The following is a 20,766-nucleotide window of genomic DNA, read 5'->3' as shown; positions in this document are numbered from 1 at the left end:
CTTTCCGAAGGGCTTACCGTGAATATACACACTGACAGTCAGTATGCCTTTGGGTTGGTTCACAACTTTGGGAGACTTTGGTCGGAAAGAGGGTTCTTAACTTCACATGGCAAAAAGATCCAGCATGGCTCCCTGATAGTACGGCTACTCTCAGCGCTTGCACTTCCTACTCAGCTGGCTATTGTAAAATGTGCAGCGCATCAAAAGATTGTAGATGATGTAGGAAAAGGGAACGCTTTTGCTGATCAGATAGCTAAACAGACTGCCGCTGATCTCTCTTCAGACATGTATACTTCGAGGGAAGCCACAAATGCCTGTACAATGGATGAGGGTATTGATTCCGTAAGGGATATCCAAGCCGATGCCACATTAGAAGAGTCTAAGAAATGGGCTGAGGGCTTGGGGAAACTCGATGACGATGGGTGTTGTTGGGTGGACAGATTTGAAGGAAAATGGCTACTTCCCAACACGTACATTATGATGATGATTGTTATGGCCCATGGTCCCACACATATATGTGCCCGTAAAATCACAAAAAGTTTGGAAAAAGTATGGGTAAACGACAAAATCTCTAAGGTAGCTGAACGCTTTGTTCAAGAATGTATGATTTGTCTACAGCATAATGTGGGAAAGGGCACTTTAACTCCTAGGGGAAGTTTTGGTCCACCTTCTGTCCCCTTTGAGGTTATACACTTTGATTTTATTGAGATGGAACGGTGTAATAATCTGAAGTATGTGTTAGTTGGCATCTGTGCTATCAGCAAATGGGTTGAGGCTTTTCCTGTTAAAGACGCTGCAGCCATGACTACTGCAAAGACTATGTTAAAAGAGTACTTCCCAAGGTTCGGGCTACCAAGAGTCATCTGGTCGGACAATGGTCCACATTTTATCGCTGCTGTAATTCTGCAGATATGTGCGGGATTACAGATCGATAAACGGTTCCATTCGGCCAGACACGCTCAGAGTGCTGGACTAGTGGAAAGACACAACGGCATTATCAAGAACAAGCTTGCTAAAACGTGTGCCGGCACCAAACTAAAATGGCCGGACGCCTTACCGATCGTGTTGTTATCGATGCGTACAACCCCTCAAACTAAGACTGGGCTCTCTCCCTTTGAGGTGGTAATGGGGAGGCCTGCTAATATCTGGAACATTCCAAAATGTCATTCCTTGAGAAATGTTGAAAATGTACTCCTTTCAGATTACTGTAGCCAGTTGACTAAAAACTTGTATCTGATTTATCACCAGGGGCGAGAGGCTTTACCTGTACGATATGAGGGCCCCGGTCACAGCATACGACCTGGGGAGTGGGTCCTCGTTAAGTCCTTCAAGCGATCGGCTTGCCTTCTACCTCGTTGGGGGGGGCCCTTCCAGGTCCTACTGGTCACACATTCGGCAGTGCGAGTGTCAGGCCGGAACAATTGGATCCATGCGACTCACACCAAGAAAATTCCTCACCCAGTGCCATACGATACAGAAGAAGCAGAACCCCTCATCAGTACTGCAACCAACGATCCCGAAGCAGCAACTGGCATCAAAAGTGTGTCAGGGATTCTCCCTGATCCTGTGAGGTCTGGGGAAACAGCCATTCCACCCCCACACTCTCCAACCATTTTGTTTCCAGAGGCGACCCCAATTGTGCCTCTAACCTTACTTCCGTTCATTCGCCGCTTCCAGTGGGAAGTGACGACACGTTGTTCACGGATCAATCAGTACCAGGGATCGCAAGGTACGATCTGCGTCCAAGGAAATAGACTTACGGCACAGTTCGGCTGTGCGCTCGGAGAAGAAGAACGTCATCAAGGGCTTGCTTTTTGGCGCGATTAATTGTTTGAAAAAAGGGATTCTGTTGGCTAGGGTTTGTGGAAGGACTAAGAAGATGCTCGGCCTGGAGGTCGCCAGCTAAAAACATTGGTGTTTTTCGTTTGAAGACTACGAAGCCTGCAACCGCTTCCACTCGTATGGAAAAGGGAAAAGACTGTGTGACCAGCTACGGGAATGAACATTTAACTATGTGGGCCCCCAAAACGTACTGCTGCTTTGTGATAATGTTAATTGGTTTTATAATAGTCATTGTTTTAGGCTTCTGGTATCTAGAAGAAGTAAATCCGCTTGAGAATTTGTTGCCGACTGAAAATGTACCTACTGTCTCTACTCCTTTCGTGCATCTGTACACTCTATCCCCTAAAGACTCTCAGCACAGACAGAGATATCATAACAATACGCTATTACTCATTATGAATGCTACACATGCCAACTTTAATAAGTCCAACTGTTGGGTCTGTTCACATTTACCGCAACACAGGGATAAAAGGGGCTAGGTTGGTATATTCATCCTCTACCTTTGACAACTGAATGCTATGCTTCCCTTAGAGCAATATTCTTTGGTCGCTGGAACGATAGCATCTCAGGGAACTTTGATGGGACTAATTTGAATCAGTTTGAAAAACGTGTTCTGACTCCCTTGGGGTGCTCGCTCTTTGCAAATAGGAGTAAGCCCAATGTTGCTTCTATTAGGCCTTCCGATAGACTGTCTCGTCCATTTCAATATTTGATTTCTTTTAAAATGGCTCCTATAGGCAATAAGGATGCTATGCCTCCTTCCTACACTGTCAATCATAGCCCCGATTCAGTTTCTTTCTGCATACAGAGGAATGGTACTCAGTCAATGGGTGATTTTAAAGGTTGCGCCAACATTGCGAATTTGACTGGGGAGGACAGACCTTTGTACGTAGGCGAACCTGTCTACTTTGTTTGCGGTAATGTAGCATTTCCATGGTTACCCAGGGATTGGCAGGGAACTTGTTATTTAGGGATCCTGTTACCCGGGGTATTCATAGCCAGTACTGTAGAGGTTTCAAAGGCTCGTCCACGGCGGGACGAGGATGGTGACACTTCAGCGCAAATTCTGGGTGATGTAGCTAAGTCCTTTGTGCCATTTGGGGGACAAATAATGAACTCTGAGGTTATCAGGGGACTAGTGAGAGTGCTGGAGAGAACCATCAACCGGACCACTGACATACTCTATAATATGACTCTAGAATAGAAAGCAATAAGGTTAGTAGCACTTCAGAACCAAATGGCATTAGATGTCATCCTGGCTGAACGTGGAGGGGTATGTAAATTAGTTGGGTCCGCTTGCTGCGTTTTCCTGCCAGACTCCTCCCAACTATCTTCAAAGCAATACAGAATCTGCATGTCTTAAGTTCAGAAGTGCATGTTTCCGAGGGAACCTGGAATCTTAGCGCTTGGTTCTTGGACTTCTTGCGATCTTGGGGTTGGAAGGTACTTTCAGTCTTGCTGATCATCTTGGGAATTCTGTTGTTCCTTTGTTGCTGTATACAATGCATTCCTGGTATATGTTCGATGTTAGGAGGATGTTGCGCACAGGCGATGGGTACATTAGGACGCAAGGTATATGCCCCAGACAAGAACTCCAATGAATATGTCTTAAAAGAAATTCTGGTAACCGATCTAATGGCAATTGATATCTCGTAAAGTGACTAGCAGTAGTTTAGCAATTGGCTTAGGCCAAAAGGAGGGTTTGTGGAACGGGAAATTATCATGCCTCCTTTATTGTATATATTGGCCTAAGCCCAGTCGCTCTGCGAAGAAATCCGTGTTGTAAGGTCCTGACCTTAGATCTGTGTTAGCCGCCATTTTAGGTTCATCCGCCATTTTAGATTCTCACTCTAAAGTCACTCTGTGTTCTAAGATGGTGGACAGTGTCGTTTTGAATGTAACATGGCTGTCTTGACCTCTGTGTACAAGTTAATGTGTAAACTGCCCACAGGCCAAATGTTAGGGTCATGTACTGAGACCTTGTCCTTCGTTGACCTGTGTATAGAGGATTACCTGTACCAACGAAGCTAATCCATGAACATATATTGTGCACAATACTGTTCGAGCATCTAATGTGAACACTTGTTTAACTATATTGTATAAATGTGTACGAAGGCTCAATATGAAATCCAAAGACACACTGTTGCTATTGTAACTTGTTGGAGAATGTATTAAGGATAATCCATAAATGTATAGATGCATAAATTAGAAGTGAACTCTGCACAAACCCTAGATCCGAGATTCATTAACTTACAAGTGTGTTGGACATCATGTTTTGGATTCTATAAAAGGTGCGACTATTCTGATGTATAGTCCCACTCACTGAACACGCCGAACATGGCTGGTATTCACTGTGTTGTACTGAGAGCCTGATAGCTATCTATTGCTTTGTCCTTTGAAACTGTTCAGTCATAGAATAAAGATCTGTGTATCTTTTGAACCCGTGTTTGGTGTATTTCCTTTTGGGGTACTCAGCCTCGATATCTTCTTTTTGCTTTCACACTGGGACATTATGAGGGCATTATGAAAATGTTTTTTATACAGCAATACTGGCATATATTGTTAGTACATGCATCATGAACAGGTGCATTAAAGCTGCAGCAGTGGCAGATACTGTGAGCACATGAAACATGAAAATGTTTCACATTGCCAACACTGATGAATTGTGGCCACAAACAGAAAGACAGCCTCCTTTACAGTGACAACACTGGCATCTATTGTGGGCATAGGCATCAGCATACAGTCCAAAATCTGATAAAAGAGGGACTCTTGGCCAACACGTTTAGCTCCTATACAGAGCTTCATCAGTGCCTCAGACAAAGCTGATGCTGGAAAATATATTGGGTTTGATAAGGTAACCACCATGTACAGTTCATCTGGATACCACACAGATCTGTCAACAGGAACCTACTCATTCCAAATTTTAACACAATTATCTTGAACAAGTTTCTTCTCCCAATCAGTGTTTAAACATCCAACAAATCTCTGCACATGTTATACTTTGATTACATAGCAATCTGCATATTGCCTAACACAGAAACATGTCATTTACTGAACATAAACTCATGTTAAAATTGTGATTACACAGATAAATGGTGACAGGCCACAGAAAACCAAACCTTTTTATGATAGTGATGTGATTCCTATCACCTCTACCTCACAGAACCTTTCCCCTATCCCTAGGGGAGTGTCACCGAACCCCCTCTCCCCCATTAGGGTTTGTGGTAGGAATAGAGGAGAGAAAAGCCTATACCTGTCATTGGGCCTCAGAAGAGATGGTAGGCAACAACCCCCCTACAGTGTCCACACAGGACAGATTTACTAATGTAACATGTATTTTATTGATGGTCCACTGCTCAAACCTTCCACTGACCCGTTTCTTATCAAAACATGCACCATATACAATATGTCAATATACAATACTTTACATGGCCCACACATGTTCTCTAACGTTTCTGATTTAATTCTCAAAAATAAACACTCAATGAATGCTCTTACACTCTCCTGTATAGTGTAATTTGTTTTATTATGAGAAATAAATCATAAAGAAACATTGCTACTATTATTGTCATCATTTTAACATACAAAAAATATAAATAAATAAGCGGCTATCATTGTCATTGCCACTATGTCTACTCAAGACCAACCAACCATTTCAAAGGCAAAATAGCAGCTTCAAAAGTAACTGTCTGCCTATTGGATCTAACAAGGCAACCTCATGAAATTAACTGCCCTTCCAATTCCTCACCCCTTTACCAATGTGATAGTAAGAATGGATAAAAGAAACCCTCCTTCTCACTACTGTCCTCAGAGGGTAGGGAGATGAGAGATGGAGACTGGATGCCTGGAGCATGAAGGCCTGTGGTCTGCTCAATCCCAAAACAATCCAAAAATATCAAAACCATTTGAAAAATCCACCCATCAAAATCTCTGTGTTTTCTTTAGCAAAAACTGCCAAAATAGGTGACATTGCTTTAATAAGAGTTAGTGTCCACTGGAATTGACCACGGTGCAAACAACAGCCAATTATGAATAAGATACGTCCATGGGTGGTGAGCTGATTGCCATGCATAGGGATTTTCCCTGTAAAGCTCAGCCAAAAATAGTAGTTCCTCTCAAAAGCAAAGAGAAAAGCCTTTTTGAGACTCAGAAGTCAAACAATCAAATTTGAGAGGCTTCAAAATACAGGCAGAAAAAAATGAGCCCCCCCCCATCATAGGAAACCGTTGTGCTAGTCTTCCCTTTGTGTCTTCCAGCATTGTGTGCATCACTCTATTTCTGCCCCTCCCATAAGTTAGTCTTTTTATAGTGTTGGAGCACTTTTTTTACTTAAGCCGTCTACTCCCCTCCTTTGCAGGATGCTAAATTCCCCCGTTAGTAGCAACTGGCTGAGTTAGCAGCGATTAGCAAGACGCTGACTCCTCCCGTTAGTAGCAACGTGCTATTATATCTCTAAGCAAGGTCCACGGCAAGTTGACTAAACCTTTAGTCTACAATCTCTCCATTCCCCATTCCCCATTCTCCCTCATATCTGGCCTTGCCTGGAAGCATTGCAGTCCCTTGTAGTTTCTTAAAACATTGTTATTGTTTAACGGGAACATTCTGTTTTATTTACCAAAACAAACAGGTCAACTGGAACACATCCCAGAAGTATTGTTATTGTAATATGCCCGTGTGTTCCAAAACAATAGATAATTCTGGTGCACAGCCCATACATTCAAACTGAAGGGGAAATTCTATTCATTACTGCGAATAGAAGTTCACTGAATAAATATATTGCAATGAAATTCACTATGTACATATCAGCATGCCTAACATCTACATGGCTTGCGATATCCTAGGTTTTTATTAATTCAATTAATTAAACATCAGTCATCTACACATGTTTCAATGCAATGATTGAAACCTCTTCAGAAGTAAACAAGTGAACTTTAAAGTCTGTAGAACTCAATTTCGGAAGTTAATGATATGGTAGAGTATACACCTGTTTTCTCAGAGGTAGCCAGTAAAAACATGTATGTCACCCTAAGTATTTATATACTGACCTCGACTTTGTCAATGTCTAAGTAATATCAAGAGGCATAAAACCAGCACCTTCTACTTGATGCCACATGGACTCTGTAGAGTGAGAAATAGACATCTCCGTAGACAACGGTGAGGCGCAAACATTGTCTGATAATTTGCAAAGTGTAGAAATCACAAATCCACCCTGCATAAAAAGTCCTTTTCCTTTCCAAATCTGCTGGAATTTACCCATGATTTAGCAAGCTCCCTATCGGGCTTACCAAGGGAAAGATTGAGAAAAATGTACAGACCTTTTCAAATGGCACACAATATATGTACATTGCGCTTAACCCAAATATTTAAACCTGCAAGAGATCAACTTTCAAAGTTCATTTGAAGAGTCAGCAAAGCTTCAAAATATGTACTAGCAGGATATCCTAACACGTATCTAACAACGTTAATTCCAGGATACCTAATTTAATCATTGGGACCCTTTCAATTCTAGCCCTTTATCTGTGCCCTTGTAGGGAAACTTCTATTTTTGTAAAAGAAATAGTTTTATATGGACACCATACTTTATTCTATTTCATTCTTAACCCTCGCCCCAAAGATATATCTGTATATGAAATGATAAGCAAAAATCATGTGCATAGACTAGGGCCTAACAATTATTTGTACACATTTTTCCACCTTCAATTTCACTCCTGCATTCTTGCACTGCTAGATTTCAGTACTAACATGCTGCCTTCCTGCTGCTTCTGAGCACTATGAGATTCTGAAGCATGCTGCAGTGGCAGATAAATGTAAGGTTCAGACAGGCACAGTAAAAATAGTAAGCACCAGTGCAAGATAGGGACCATGATGAAGCTTGAGGGTTTAGACCCCTGAGAGGTCCCACAGCATGTGAACGCTCTTGAATGCCCTCTTGCATAGGCAGATTGGCTCAACTGAGGGTGGTGCCCTGTGCTGGCTCTCCCTGCAGCCCTCCTTGTGTTGCCTGTTCCCTTTGGGAATTCCTCTGGTGTTGCAGGTATGCAGTTATGCTTCTAAGGACAGTGCTAAACCCAGCGTTCAAAGCTGAGGAGTGCTCTGAGCTATTGAACTCCAGTTTGTTGCCTATACAAGCCTGGTTAGCACCATCCCTTTGACTCCACAGGCCAACTAGTGCCATACATTGTGATGAATCTGTGGATGTCGTCCCTTCTCACCCAGGAGGGAGACCTTTCCCATGGGGCCAGGGCGGTGCATCCACAGCACAATACTACCCTGGGGGTGGGGCAATGGGGGAGGATCACATTGGAGAAGAAGCCCCTTATGGAATTAGGGATGACCATCTACTGAGAATGCGGTATACCACTGCTATGTTACACCCTCCCTCTTTCCCAAAGCCAAACTCTCCTTCCTCTTTCCAAACAGTGCCAACATCTTTTATAGTAAGATCAACCAACCTAGTATTTTAGGCCTGACTAGCGGCCCAGAAAATACAAGTTGATTTTCATACAGTTCCAATAAACGTACTGTGAAGCAGAAGGTGACCAGGAGTATGAAGATCAAGCCAGAGAACCAGAGTGAATGGTCTAGTTTCTCACAGAATTTGATTGGACAAAGGAAATACACAATAATAGAGAGATATCAACATTGAGAAAGCCATCCTCCGATACGGAAACCCTGTGTGATGCTGACCCGGCAAAGAAATGAAGCACTACAGGAGACACCATGCACAGACCCGAGCGGGAGCACAAAGGTAGTCCAGGCAGAGGAAGCTCCCTTGTTAGCTGCCCGTGCAACCCTCCGGGCATCCCAAAGTCTGGCAAGCCACCGGAAAGCAAAAGCAAAGCCCAAGAAGGGAGTAGCAACTGGCGGAACAGCCGCTGACGAGAAGAGGAAAGAAGGCTGGTGGAGAAGGAAGGTCCAGCCCAGGGGAAGAAGAATTGCCCAGTGGAGACACTGCCAAGCAGAGAGAGCGCCCGAGCAGTGCTATAGCCTCACAGAGGAGCACCGGTGCTTGGAAGATGTGAACCACCCAAGCAGGGACAGGGGCAGACCGAAAGGTGCTAGAGGTCCTGGAGGAGTCAGGAAGAACTGGAGAATACGAGATAAGAGGGTCTGGGACCCCCAAGGATACGGGAAAAAGAAAGAAATACTTGTATGCTTGGCAGGAGCATAAACCAGGCAGACAAGGGACATTATTGCGAATCTGGGACCCGCACCCATATGAGAACCAACGAATGAGAGGGTCTGGGACCCCGAGAGAAACAGACAAAGTATAAAAGGAAGCATATGCTTGGCAAGCCATTGCAACTACGCATTGCAAGTCTGGGACCCGCACCCACATGCTAACCAGAGAATAAGAGGGTCTGTGAACCTGAAAGCAAAAGAGATACATCAGAAGAAAATATATGTTTATCAGGAGAGTGCACCAAGCTGGTATAATACAGCACTGTGAGTCTGGGACCCACACCCATATGGAAATCTAAGAACAAAGTGAAGTTCATTCAAGAAAGTACAGGGCATGGGAACCAAGAAGATAAAGGAAATCACATAAGGAGGAGACAAGATCCTAAAGTAGAGCCAGAAGTAATCCACGGCAAAGGAGCTAACCCCCTTAGCCTTGGAGTTATATATTTTGGAAGGTTTCCTTTTATTGTGTTTGACCACCCGAGACATTGGGAACTTTTCTGTTGGCAAGAACTGTAATTTTCACTTTAAGTTTTTGAAAGATTGTCCTTGCACATTAGATGTAAGTTGCTAGTGTTAGGGTCAGAAGCAGGGTTTTTGGACAAAACAGTGACTGACTATGTGTTTGACATCCTGACGTTTTCCATAGATTTATTGGAGGCAGGGAAACCCCTCTTAGCTTTAGGGACAGAAAGGCTGTTTTTCCAACCATTTTACTGGTTAATCAAAGTTTATAACCAAAACCATGTCACTTTTGTGCCCGAACCTTACTTCTGCACCCTTACAACATGCATACCTATGTGACATTACATACCTCTGTGTGTTTTCGGAATGTGTGCAACGAAGCACTAAGACACCCCTAGGGGAAATTGAAAGCCCAATGTGTCTTACATTATGGACAGCAATGTATAGTTTGCATGTCAGATTAACAGCAAGCTAGCTACTAGCTTCTCAAGCTCCAGAGGCTGCTCCAGCTTACTGTGTGATGTCCGACGTCCAGGGGCTCCTTCTCACTACTGCTCGTCAAATCTATCATTCCATCCCAGGAGGCTGTCACACAAATAATGTATCTTACATGTATTGTAATAAGGTCCCCTGCTGGGATTCAGAGGTGCACAGAGGGGTGATACCTAAACCTTCTGGGACCCCTCTGTAGCCCCCATCCTCAAAGTAGGGGACAGTCACATGGCCCACATGGTAGCAACTTGTCCACATAAAATAACCCCACCCACAATTAGCCAGGGCACCCATAGATAATCCATGGAGCCAGAAGGGAAGGACTACATCATCCAAAATCCAACTGGTTTCCTGAAAAGAATCCCAGACCTGGAAACCACATTCATTGTCACTGGGACAGGAGAACGGGGTAGAGTGCAATCTACAAAGGTACTTTCCCAAATCCAGGGAAATGACCAAAGGAGAACCCACACCTCTTGTCCTTAAGAGGAGTGAGTGTACACCCATCTCATTCTTAATAACAAAAGGAAACCGTTGTCTCTCTCTCTCTCTCTCTCTCTCTCTCTCTTTCTCCTCACCCACTTGTCCAGCCACTCCCCAACAGGGGAGCTTGTAATATTAAAGCTGACCTGGGAAATCAGGAGAAGGCTAAAAGAGGCTTTGAGGGTAGAGCGCTTTCCAGAAACAGACCAGGAGTGAGAGCTGCAGGAAGACAGTGCAGACAGGTAGAGACAGGGCCGTCTAGTCAAGATGGCTGCCCGACTGTCTGAGCTTCTGCGGCCTGCCGCACCGGAGTGCTCCCCCACAGTCACAGCTGCAGGCTGTTGTCTTCAAGAGCACCCTGGGGGGTGGGCCAGGCCACTGCAAGTGCAGCTCCAAATCCAGTCAGTTTGTGGAATTCTACAGAGAGGTACCGATGGAACTTGGAGACCATTAGAAAAGGAGCAGAGTGAAGACAAGAGGAGGAGGCTGGTGGAGAACTGGTAACATCTTAGAGAAGGGAGCAAGAGGTTGCGAGAGAAGGGTTGTGGAGTAGAAAGAAGGATGCAGGGTAGAACGTATTGGCGAGGAGAGGTTTATCCTGAACGGGTTTAAAGGAGGTTAAGGAGAGAGGAGTGGAGGAAGGCTTAATAGCAAAATAGTTATTGTCGGAGGAAGAGAAAGACTGGAAGAGGGATTAGCACCTGGAGAGAAGGAAGAGGGTACCCAGCTACCCCACGAACGTCACTCAATCCAGATTGAAAGACCTGAAGCAAGGACTCACCCATTCTGCACCCAGATGCTCAGGGACTACCCTGGTACCATGTAGACTCCCTGCCATTTGTAGGCACCTTATGGAAGGACGTTATGGCGGATTAGGGAGCGACCCAAGCAAACTGGCACCTTTAAATTTAATAAAGTGTACACTGACTCGAAGGAGGGGGTCGGCTAAACAACCTGGCAGAGACAAATGAGTTACCTTTTATGCACTCCATTTATTATTTTCGCCCTAACCTGTACACATTTCCACGTAAACCACTTTACACACATTAAATTCAGGTTAGTCTTGTCTGTTGGTCCCGGGGCCGACCTGACACAATATATATGACTTTTTCCGAAGCTCCCCCAAAGTGCAGCCATTACCTCCTACCATTAAAAGAGGGCAGTGAACCCTTTCCAGCAATTCTACCCTAAGTCCCAGTTTAACTCTCTCACAACTCTGCCCACACTCGAATTTATCTCACTGCATGTAGATTCTCCACAGCTGCCCCCCCTCACCCCCCCCCCCCGACTCCTTTGCTCATCAGATTCATCCAATACCGTTGGCAGAGAGCGGAACAGAATGGCTGGCAGTCCTGCCATGCCAGAGTACCCAGTAGATGAGGGCATGGAGGGCAGTGCGAAAGCTGTCAAGGGCATCCCATCTGGCCTCGGCTTTGGCTCATTTGATCCCCATGCTCATAAAAGTGGACGAATGTGCCATCCTTACCGGCTGTCTGTCGTGGGCCAAGAGCAGGTGCTGAAGGTCTGGTGCGATCTCCATGCTGGCGGCCCTCATGGGTACCTGCAAGAGCAAAACCACAGGGTTACTGGAGGAAGTGTCAGGCTGCAGGATCGCAAGAAACATAGAATGTCACAGCAAATGGGCTCTCAAGAAGAAGAGGCCGGCCGGGGCTCCCTGGGCGGGACGGGAAGGGCACGGATGCGCATAGGGAAAGAGAGGAATCCACATTTCCACCTATAGGAATCCATACCAGAAAGAGCCGTGAATTAGAGTTTGGCTAGTCACACCTGAAGACTGTGAATTAGGGAAGGAAGAGTGTGGCTTCCTGTAGGAAATGGTATGCACAAGGGCACAGCATCCTTCCAGGCAAGAGCGCATATTCTCATGGGGAGGGGTGGGCTCCTGCATGGCAGCTGGTGTGTTGCTGTCAGGGAAGAGTGCTCGTTCCATGTGGGGAAATGGACAGGCAGGGTTTTCAGTTAAGTGCAGTCCTATCCGACGATGGATCCCGAAATCCGTTGCAAGTCAGATTGGAATCAAACTTAATGCACACAACATGGTGCTTATACTGAGCCCAATTTCATTGTATTTATAGGAACGCGATGATTGAGCAAAATACTTGCCAATAATTGCGGCACAATGCGCGGGCTGAACCCTGGATCTGTCCTGGATCTGATATTTGGAATCAGTTACATACAAAGGACCTGGGCACAGATCAGCGGCTGCACAGGACTTGAGATTGTTGTATCTTGAGTCTGCCTAATGGAGTGGGAGTTACAGTGTGTGTTATATTGCCTTTTTAGTCCTTGTCCTCAGCAGGCTTGCTAACAATTCACGCCCACACGGACACTGACATGATCCTTTCCTTCGGCCTATCAATGACCCTGCCACTCAATCAGAATGATTGCCAGGTCATTACCTTTTATTTTGCCACTCACCCGTGCTCATTAAAGCGCCTTACTTTTATTAGGACTTGCTGACTGTTCATTGTTGATTCTAAACTTGTTTGCTTTGTTCTTTCGGGTTTTACCCTTTCCTCCCTCGGGTAGCCGTTCCTTCACTTATATGAAGAAAGTTACAAACCTTTTATTGAAATCTTTGCAAACAGTTAGCCTTGGGGCGAAACTAGTGGCCACTTAACCGACACCTATGTATACTAAAAATGCTTTCCTTTGATGCTCTGTGTTCATTTTGATCTATTATTCGTCAAAATACGCACCAACTCGCGTCAAACATTGAATGCATTTAGTGTGACGAATTGGACCGATTGCATGTTCATTTGAAAATACATCCGTTTTTCGGAGCGCTTGCAATATGGGTGGTTGTGTGTTTTTACTGTATAAAGGGGACACGCCAAAGGAGTTACAAGTAGGGAGCAGGGGAAGCTGAGGAGCTGGCATGGGTAGAGGGAGCAGGGCATATGATTTTTTTTTTGTAGAATAATGGTCCGCATTATTATATAATTTGGACTACATTTCCCATAACCCTAATCATTGACTGTGCTGGCTAGCCGGCTGATGGGAATTGTAGTGCAAAACATCTGCAGAGACCAAGGTTGCAGACCACTGTAGAGATGTGATTTTCATGTCCCACTGCATAGAACGTTATTCACTGAACAATCCAGGTGAGAGTGTGTGACCTCGAAATGTAACTTCTCAATATCCTGGGGAGTTCTTTCGTAGGGTTTTAACAGTTAGGGGCAAAAGTCGAAGTACCTTTGGTTCATGTTTACCATTGTTGTAAGGTTTAAATAAGCCATACAAACAAAATACATTAAACAATAATAAAGACACAGTTTATTAACATGCAATAACCATACACACATTTGTTTTAAAAATAAACAAAATAACCTGATAAAACATAAAAGATATTGCTAAAAAAAGAGCTTTCACTGCTAGAGTAACTAGTCATAAAAATCAATACTCGGAAATCAAAATACACATATTGCTAGGTGCCAGCTTATTTAAAGTGCCAAGTGCAACAATGGACCATTAACAGGCGCAACGTGCCTGAAACAGCTCATAATAGAAAAGCCTAGCACTTTAGCAAAGGCAAGATGTTTTCCACATTTTCTTTGTATTGAGCATTTTTTGCAGGGACAAGAAAGAGGCAATGCGATTGAGCTTGGCTATAAACATCCTCATAGCCAGATAAAGTCTTTGCATTGTAACCTGATAACAAGAGACGATAACTCTGTGTCCACCCTCTGCGCTACAGCCTTCGGTGCCTACTAAGAGGACACATACAAAGGGTAGAACATATGGACCAACAAACCAACACTTTTGCAGGACACATCCGAGGAACACATCAAGCCGCAAATAGCCTAACAGGTACGGTAAGGTAAGTGGTGCTATATAGAGCCCTTCTGCCAATAATGTTGGCATCAATGAGCATTGCGCTGTAAGAGGGAGGGGTGGGTGGTGTTAGTGGGGCAGAGGGAAGGTAGATGTGGAAACGCCTGTGGTGTTGATGAGTGCATGTCGGGAGTACCGGTTACCTGCGTGCTGGCCTGGTGGGAGAGGTGATTTGCTGGGGCAGGTTAGCCCTGGTTGCGCGCAGCGCTCCTTTTTATGTTTCGCTGTGGGTTGTTCATTGTAGACTAGGCCAGAAGGGTCGTCTGATGGAAGGTGGTAGTTAGTTGCAGGAAGGCAGGGTTACAGTTAAGTCGCTTCCTGATTCTTGCTTGTTGAGTCCTACCTTGGGTGGGCAGATTGCGGACTAAACCAGTGCTGTGCATCCGCGGTTCAGCAAGTATCTTAAGTCTGGCAGACTCAATAAAGAAGCCGTCGAAGTGGCCCCAAACATCTTCGTAGACGTTAAGTTTGCCCCTTCTTCTTTACCTTGTATTTTCATAGCTCGGCAGGAGCAACATGCCGGAGACCCAGTCGTCTTCGCAAGGCTTCCTGTGGGATTTACTTCCTTCTTTGCACCAGTCAATGCCCTGTGCAAACACCACCAAGAAGAGAAAGGCATTCGGACGGAGGGAGGTAAGTAGTTACAAATCGCTATTAGCAGCAAGAAGGGCAGAACAGCCATAGTCGCCAATGAAATCCAATCAAAGACCACTCTCTAAAATCTGTGACCCTTGGACACTTCAGAACATGAGATCTATTGTGGTCTCGCCCCCGGAGCAGGACGAGCAGGTATCGGAGCCTGACAGGGATAACGCGCATAATTTTGCTGCAGTCCACAATGGCGTGGCAGGAGGACTCTGCATGATAAACCGTAGGATCCGATAGCACTTGCTCTCTGTTTCACACTATTGCAGATGCGGCCTCTGATAAACTAGACATGGATTCATCATCAGCCAGACAAAGGTTCATAGGGTAATGGGGTGAAGTAGGTAGACATTCAGGGTGGTCTGGATTGCTCCTTGCCTTTCTTCCCGGGATTCGTGGGTAACAACTAACGACATGGCTCCTCCTCCAGTTCCAAAACAAGTCCACCTAAGGGAAAGTTCCCGGGTTATAACAGTTTCAGAAGGCGGGGCCCACTCTCGGCAATCTTTGAGGGGTTTACAGTCACTCTCAGGCTGGGATGTTTAGGTATCTCTGGCACTTCCTTCCACCTCTCTCATAGCCAAAGACTTTGCCTCACTTTCTCTGTAGGAACGGATCCGGTTCAAGGCGTTGCACGCTGTCGATGTCCACATCAGGGGTCACTGCTGGAAAGAGTCTTGAGGCCACCACGCTTCAGCACCGAGACCTCTCAATGGTCTTTGGCCAGTTGACTCAGTTGGAGAGAGGCTTCTTTTGTCTGGTTTAGGGGATGTCTGACTGACACTCCATCTCCCCCTTGGGGTTACTCTCCTAGCAGTATGCTCTTTTCCCCCCGCAATTTATAGATCTTGGGCAAAAGAGGCTGTCTACCAAAGACATCAGAATGATGAGACTGGACAAAGCCCGCCCCACGCCATACACAAGTGTGCGCAAGGGCTGACAGGCACAGGCGGCTGAAAGAGGGAAGATGCGAACGTGGACAGCAAGTAAGCATGCGTGTGTTTGTGTAAGTATGTATATCTGTGTGTTGGGGGAAGGGACGTGCTATGACTGTGGTGGCGAAGTGAGGGAGGGAGGGGGAGAGAAAAGAGGGGAGTTGGTGAAACACCCCATTTAAAAGTAAGCCCCGTCAATGCGGTAGAAGATGGGGGATGAACCACAAAATTCCCATTTCCCCCCCATTCAAGGCCACACAACATCTGCATTAAAACGCATCCTTTTAGTTATGCGGCCTTCCACGGGGGGATTTGGACATAGAACCCTTCTCGCCCCGCAATCTCGTTTATCAGCCACCCTTCTCTAGTCTCTTTTCTCCTTCAATACTATACTGTTCCTCACTCTAAACTCCTGTTGCCTCCTTGTCACCTCACCAGGTGCTCGTACCTCCTCCAGTCCACCACACTTGGGGTACCTTCACTCTCTGTCACAACCTTCCTAGGCTGATTGTTCTCTTGCCCGGCTCCACCAAAGACTCTACCCCTCCAGGCCTGTCAGCACCTCCTCCAGATGTTCCCACTACCTCCTCCGCTGAACTCCTGACCTCCGTCTGATATTTTCCTTGCTGACTCACCACCTCCTCCTGATGTGTCTCCTCTTCCGCCTGATGTCTCTCCAAGTCTTCCCAACTTCTCCTCCTTCTGATGTTATATTATCTTCATTTGCAAAGTGAACGGCTACTGCAGTGGTTCCCTAGCACTATATCACGTGAGCATTCTATATACTTAGCATCACCTAGAGATTGAGATCTCAGCAGGAAAAAGCTACATTGAAAAGACGAGCTGCAAGTCCCAACCAACTATGCTCACCGAAATACATGTCTTTAAGTAGTAATGCAAAGGAGTGCATCCATTTGCGGCAGCCACCGAGAAAGCCTGCCTTTCCTTATGGGCCGGGCAGAATTAGGGAGTTATAAGCAGCAGGGGTGTTGCTAGGTCTGGAAAAGATCTGGGGCTACGCTAATGTCGTGACTGTCGGGACTCAGGGTTAGTTGGCCTTTTCTGAGCTTCTATGCGGGGCTACAACCAAAAGTCCCCCCCAGCAATCCCCTAACGACGCCTCTGACGAACAGCTCTCTAGTGTAATGTAAATCTAGAGGATCAAGTCTTCCTGGGTTACACATTTATCAAGCCTTTGCCCCAGGGGTTGCGGGGTGACCAGAGGATCCTCCCCACACCACCCGAGACCGGCATGATGGAGTGGGTTGCAGCCCCCACTCCCATGTTTATCCTTCCCCACATACCTCGGCCATCCAGGGTACATCGGTATAGTGATTGGAAAGTACCAGCCCCGCATCTGCCCCATAAGAAACTGGTGTATATGTGTGCCTCTGCCGATGCCCATTGTGTGGGTATACCCTTCAGAGAGTCTAAAAGAAATTGCACCTGACTGTATCCATGCTCCTTCCTATTCAAGAGCTTATATGTAATAAGATATTCATAGGTGTGAATTGATGTACCTGCCTAGATGCTCCACATTTGAGAATTCCTAAATCCTATATCTACACCGTCCAGTAAAATTGTTCATTTCGGAATTGAAGCACTAGTTTGTCCTATAGCGGAGCATTGGCGTGCAAACAATAACTACAAGCCAAATCAGATATATTACTCTTCCAGTTATCAACAGTGAACTGGACAGTCAGTTGGGCTGTGGCATGGCTTATTTATTTTTTTAGAATTTATATAGCGCAAGCAAAAGGGCCAAAGGCATCTAGGCACTACAGGAGACAGAAGGCAGAGAGGCAGTCAGACAGAGGATTTCTACCATGAAAAAGAGCAGCAAAATATTCAAAATAAATGGGTTTTTAAAAGCCTACAAAAGCTCATGAGGTCCGTAATCCTTCGAAGCTGCAGAGGAAGGGACTACCAGAGGGACGGCATCAGAACAAAGAAGGACCGCCCGCCCCGAGCCGGGCCCTACGGAACCTGGGAACCTTCAACAAATTTAGAGAGTTTGACCTCAGCTGCCTTGCAGGGATATATCTGGTAAGATTAGAACGCAAGTATTTGGCCCCTGTATTGTAAAGAGCCCAGTGTCCAATATACAGAACCTGGAACTTAATACGACTCTTAATTGGGAGCCAATGCAGCTGGTGGCGATGACTGGAAGAATGAACCATTCTTGCAGCTTCCAGTCCCAGGCTCACAGCTGCATTTTGAAGCAATTGCAGACGCTTAATCAGAAAGTCGGACTGTCCGAGATATATTCCATTACAATAATCCCAGGAGACTGTGATGGATGCAGTCACTAACTTCGGCTGGAGCTCCAATGGAAGAAAATGCAGGATCTTCCTCAGGATCTTCAACCTAAAAAACCCAGAGCTACGCACTGCCGACACATGGGCTTCCCTGGATCCAGAAGAAAGCATTTTAATAACCAGATTTTTCACTGAGTCACTAGGTTTAGGGGAGGGGCCAAGACAATCAGTCCAAAAAGCAGAAGACCATGCCAAATTGCAAGAATCAGAGCCCACAACCAGGGTGTCCGTTTTTGCCCCATTTAGCCTCAACCAGTTATTTGCCATCCATTTATCAATTGCTGATAGACAATTTTGCCGTTTTAAAGGAGGGTCAGACTCTGGAGAGTTCAGCCGAAAAAAGCAATTGGGTGTCATCCACATAGGTATAAAAACGTACCCCAAGTTCAGCAATAAGCTCTGACAAATGCTGGAGACAAAGATTGAACAAAAGCGGCGACAAGGCAGAACCCAGGGGCACCCCACAAAAGAGGGCCACAGGGTCTGAACGGAATGGAAAAAGAGACACAGATTGACATGGACCTGAGAGAAAAGATGAGAACCATCTAAGAGGGGAACCCGAAAACCCTGCATTTTGCATCTGATGGTTCAATTGGCGCTGCATAGTCTATAAGGACTTCAAACCATAGGGCCAAGCATACACCGCTTCCCAATGTAGCCAACCTAGTTCGGCCTGTTTAACAGGTTGAATCAAATGTGTGATCTCATGTAGCAATCATTCCTCCGAACCGAGAAGCCTAGTCTCCCTTTTAAATACTCTTGTGGATGATCCACCAACCAAATTTCCCCCCTTCTCCTTTACCCGACAGAAAAGCACACTATGTAATGGCACAACACACTAAAACTCCCACAGGTAGAGCCAGCCCCATAACCAGCAGGTCGCCATAGCAGATTCCAGAGTCAGAGAGGGATACACAGGTCTGATGCGTCTAGGGCTGCTTTATACATGTGTGCAGTGGCCTCCTGCAGAAGCTGCCCAGCATGTCCATGGCGAGCAGGCGAGAACTCACAGTACCCTAGAGTGTGGATTTCTGGCTGTCACCCCTCCAGAAGCAGCACTTCCACAGTTTGGCTCATGCCATAGCTAGCTATCAGCCGTCCGGAAAGTAACTCATGGAAGTCACAACATTCTGGATACTTGCCTCCATGGGTGAGGCCATGCTGCACACAGTCGCTGGGTCAAATAATGGGAGGTACTGCCATTGAACACAGAGGACATCATCAGTCAAGCATTTGTCGACATGGAAAGATGAGTTCCACGGCTTACGGATACGTTACTCACCTGCTGCACCAGCAGCACAGTACCAGCATGAAAGGCCATATGGGACGAGAGCCTCTTGCTCAAACAGGGTTGCACAAGAGGCTCCTGGGCTGGCATACTCCATCACGGCCCACAAGCCGCCACTGCAAGCCACCACTTGTAAGAATGCTTTCTTCGTGGGTCAATGGGTCATCTTTTCTCTTTCTCTCATGTTATTCCTTACATCCAGGATCCACCATACCCGTTGCTAGGGTTCCATGTCGTTTAATGGATTTTGCTACTGAAAAGAATCTTTCGAAAAACTTAACATTTCCCCAAACCACACACTTCCCTAGGTTATTAACTCCACCCCGAACCCCTCCCCATCCCTTCTAACCTCTTACCCACCCTCCATTAATATTTTGATGAGTTTTCTTGATGGATTTGTTTTGGTAAAAATTCCTTCGAAAAAACTACTGTTGGCAAAAGGACGTCGTACCGGATGGGTTAAAATAGTGAAGAGGAGAAGGCGACGAGCAAGAGAGGAGAAGGGGGAAGAGAGTTTAGATGGTGGAAAGGAGCTGGAGCAGGGTGATCGGAAGGGAGAGAGATAAAGTTGCAAAGTCACATGAAGAGAGAGTTTGCCATACAAAAGGGAATAAAAGAAAGCATGGCAGGGTACAGAGAAGGTGAGGAAAGAAAGTGAAGAGAATGTGAATGGGAGGAGAGGAAGCACAGAAAAAAGAGAGTGAAAAGAAATCAAGAGAGAGAACTATAAAGTCCCTAATGGCCGCAGTGTGGATCAGGCTTCCATTGGCTGCTGAAGAAGAAGCCCCCTTTGCATTCAAGTCAAGATGCTCTCAGAAGAGATGGTCCACAAGAGGAGACCTACAGTATGTAGTGATTAAAGAACTATTGTTGCCCAGTGCTGGGCTCTCGGCTTTCACCCAAAGTCTCACAGTGGATGACCCAGGATAATAGTGGCAATCCAAAGAAAGTAGGCCAACAACAGGCTGGCACTCAGGATTATGCTTCAGATAATGATGATGATGATGAAAGTCAACATAAAAACAAGGTTCATCAGCAACAGGGTGATGGGTTCTCTTATTCGCGATCCTTACTTCTGCTCCCCCACCTATAGGATTTCTCAATTCTCTGTGAGCTCAATGTAGGAATCACCTATATAGGATATTTTCTCTTTTAGCCCAGGTCAGAGTCTAACAAATTCTGCCGCAAAATGCCCCTTTGTGAGTCTCACTCCAGGTCCAGCCTCAAAGTGAGCAGTAGTTTCACAGTCACCCACGTTGCA

The 20,766-nt window shown here is 45.7% G+C and overlaps 1 protein-coding gene across 1 annotated transcript in view; it reads right to left on the bottom strand.

Moving 5' to 3' along the window:
* The window catches only part of LOC138582434 (inactive dipeptidyl peptidase 10-like), a 755,097-nt gene that overhangs the window by 415,780 nt on the left and 318,551 nt on the right, over positions 1-20,766 (bottom strand). Inside the window, exon 5 of the mRNA XM_069653734.1 lies at positions 11,951-12,025. Coding sequence (XP_069509835.1) covers positions 11,951-12,025 — 75 coding nt within the window. The remainder of the gene's footprint in view (positions 1-11,950; positions 12,026-20,766) is intronic.

This window comes from Ambystoma mexicanum, chromosome 3q, assembly GCF_040938575.1.
Source record: "Ambystoma mexicanum isolate Mex_15411 chromosome 3q, UKY_AmexF1_1, whole genome shotgun sequence".
NCBI lineage: Eukaryota > Metazoa > Chordata > Amphibia > Caudata > Ambystomatidae > Ambystoma > Ambystoma mexicanum.
Note: the sequence above shows the minus strand (reverse complement) of the source record. Positions and strands in the feature narration are given on the sequence as shown.